Raw genomic sequence first — 3,127 nt, forward strand, 5'->3', positions numbered from 1 at the left:
TACAGGCACCCACCAAAATGCCAGACTATTGTGGTGTTGGTGTTGTTGTTGCAGTTGTCATTGTTTAGCTGGCCTGGGCCAGGTTTGAACTGCCAGCCTCAGTGCATGTGGCCGGCAGCATAACCACTATGTTATGGGTTATAAGTTTATAAGCAAAACCAAACATGCCCACTATGTGGATTTGGTGGGTCACTGATTCTAGGGCTTATCAATAAAGAGGCATCAGCCTAGGCCAGGAGCAGGTGGACATGCCCTTGAGAGGCCAGGCAGGGGCACCACCATCATGCATAGACTTGGGCAGTTGCCAGGTTCTGCTTTGTCCTAGGAACCCAATGGGATGCCCACTGGCTGTCTGGGACACACTGTCAACCCCATGGTGGAGACTTACCCGGTTGCCCTGTGCTGTGTTGTCCTGTGTTCGGTAGGAGACCTGGGACTTGCCACTGTCTAGGATGCGCCGGACAACGGGAATGCGGGCCACCTTCTCCCCGCGGGTGACAGAGTACTCAGGCTGTTCAAAGAACACCATCCCGCTGGCTGCAAGGAGCCCGGGCACCAGTCAGAGGGTCCTGGCCTCTGTCCCCTTCAGCTCCTGCTCTCCCTCCTGCCTAGCCCAGCCCAGGTGTCTATTTAGTACCCCTCACCCATTGACCTCTGGGGAGGGTGGAGGGATGGGATGAAAGATTCTTCCAAAAATAGTTGAAAAGGCTGGAGCAGTATCTAATAGATATCATGGATGGGTCATGGCAGAGAAGGAGGCCAGGCAGGGGCAGGACCCAGGTGGATCCTTAAGACTAGATGGAGAGGAAGAAGAGGCTGGATGGGGGCAGTGCCAGGAGGACCTGACACTTTGTGACCATGCTAACAGAAGCTCCCACTTAGTGAGCACTCACTACCTGGCACTGTGCAGAGAGAGAGAGACCCAGGTTCAGGAAGCTACATGGCCAAGTCCTACTCCGCTGTCAGGAGGAAGCAGGTGCACGCAGCCCTGTCCACCTGCCTCATTCTCCCCACTCTGACTGACCTTGCTCTTTGATGATGGTGATGTTCACCAGACGGCGGCCGAGGGTGGCGGTGCCCACAGGCACATCGATGGCCTCCACCAGTAGCTGCTTCTCGTCATCATCCTCAGGCCGGATGAAGAGGGGCACGCGCACGTCTACCAGCTCCACGCCCTCCTGGAACTCCACCATACCCCGGGCATCTGGGTGGGGGTTAGGTATGGTTGGACATGGCTGTGCAGGTGGGAGGTACAGGGGGTGATGCTAGGTGCCTGCCCACCTACCCTGGTCTGTGGTGAGGGTGTAGTAGCCAGGGGCCACCTTGAGTTCATGGAAGGACCCCTGTTCCACATGTTTCTCCGTGAGCTTCAGCAGGGCCTGCTTAGCCGAGCGGGGTGCCGTCAGCACCGTGTCCACAATGGTGTGGTCTTGCCTGGGTTAGGGAGTCAGGCAGGGAGGCGTCAGGCTGGCACATGTCTTACCTGACCCTCCTGCCTGTCCTCTCCCCATCAGAGGACAGGATGTAAGACAGCCAGATGATGTTGGAGGCCCATGTTAGCTCTACCACCCTCACCCTACATCCTTAGCTGACCCATAGGTCCTCCCTGAGCCTGTGTCTTCCTCTGTGAAATGCGCTTCCCCACTCTCCTCCCTGAGAAGGGCTAGAGAGGAGACTTGACCAGCACAGGGCAACAGAGATGCTAAGGGCATGGGTGCTAAAGCCAGGCCACCCAGGGCCCAACCCTGGCTCTAGTCCTTGACAGCTAGGTAACTTTGGGCCAGTCACCTAACCTCCCTGGGCCTCAGTTTCCTCATCTGTGAAATGGGGACAAGCAGCACTATGTGCTCCACAGGGTTAATGAGAGAGGGTCTGGTAAGATAACCATACACCCAGCTGGGTGCCCGTAGCTCAGTGAGAAGGGCGCAGGCCACATACACTGAAGTTGGCAGGTTTGAGCCTGGCCTTGGGCCTGCTAAACAACAATGACAACTGCAACAAAAAAGTAGCCAGGCACTGTGGTGGGCGCCTGTAGTCCCTGCTAAGTGGGAGGCTGAGGCAAGAGAATCGCTTAAGCCCAAGAGTTTGAGGTTGCTGTGAGCTGTGATGCCACAGCACTCCACTGAGGGCAACATAGTGGAGATTCTGTCTCAAAGAAAAAAAAAAGGTAACCATCTACCAAAGCTCTTGCACAATACAATGCCTGTCTGGTTGGGGCCCTGGAGACTACTGGTCTAAACTACTCTTCCTATGGCTGTTCTCCTAGGTCTGTCACCTCCATTTTGAGACCCCCTCCCTTCCTCCCTCTCCCTCCGAAGGCCAGGATTCGATGGGACCCGGGGAAAGAGGACATGACCTGCTGGCCCATCTTCTTGGTAACCTGCCTGGCATCTAGAGATGCCCCCATGATCAGGGTCATTGACCCTGGAAAAGTCACTGAGCTGTCATCCCTGGTCCTGTGAGGAGGGCAGTCACTGGTATGAGGACAGGCTCTGTTTTGTCTGTTCTGGTCCAGGGGCTGCTTCATAGTAAGCATGTCACGTTAGTTTTTTTTTTTTTGAAACCCCACCTCTGGTACGTGGGGCTGGCACCCTACTCCTTTGAGCCACAGGCGCCGCCCAATCACGTTAGTATTTGTTGAAGGAAGGTCCTAACCCATGGCAGCTGCATCCAGCCCTGCCTTCCTCCAGCATGGGGGTGGAGGACAGATGGGCAGAAGTAGGGCTGGCCCACTGTGTATCTTCTACTCACTTTTTCCCAGCATTGGGCTGTTGCCTGTGGGGAACAGAGAAGGGGCCATGAGCCAGATGGTCCCTGGGGTAGAGGGTGGTCTGCACGAGGGCTTCAGTTCCTGGAGGGGCTGCAAGTGGCTCCCCACCCGGCCCTGAGGAACCTAGCTTCCCACCTTGGGTGGCCCAACTCAGTGCAGCTATGATGCCCCCACCCAACTTGGGGCGGCAGACTCACCGGAACTTAGTCTGCTGGAGCTTGTGTACACCTGAAATGTGTCTGTATACCTCGTTCAGCTGCCAGGCAAAGGAGGGCCATGAGGCAGGGCCTCAGCTGCCCCGTGAGCCCTCCAGGCTGGGGCCCTGGGAGCTAGGTGGGGTCTCTACCCAGAGGACCT

The 3,127-nt window shown here is 56.5% G+C and overlaps 1 protein-coding gene across 1 annotated transcript in view; it reads right to left on the reverse strand.

Moving 5' to 3' along the window:
- The window catches only part of ITGB4 (integrin subunit beta 4), a 35,215-nt gene that overhangs the window by 16,543 nt on the left and 15,545 nt on the right, over positions 1–3,127 (reverse strand). Inside the window, 5 exon segments of the mRNA XM_012802843.2 lie at positions 389–537; positions 1,025–1,204; positions 1,286–1,434; positions 2,752–2,775; positions 2,968–3,058. Coding sequence (XP_012658297.1) covers positions 389–537; positions 1,025–1,204; positions 1,286–1,434; positions 2,752–2,775; positions 2,968–3,058 — 593 coding nt within the window.

The sequence above is a fragment of the Otolemur garnettii genome, unplaced genomic scaffold, assembly GCF_000181295.1.
Source record: "Otolemur garnettii isolate 467f Iridium unplaced genomic scaffold, OtoGar3 scaffold00018, whole genome shotgun sequence".
In the NCBI taxonomy this organism is placed as follows: Eukaryota; Metazoa; Chordata; class Mammalia; order Primates; family Galagidae; genus Otolemur; species Otolemur garnettii.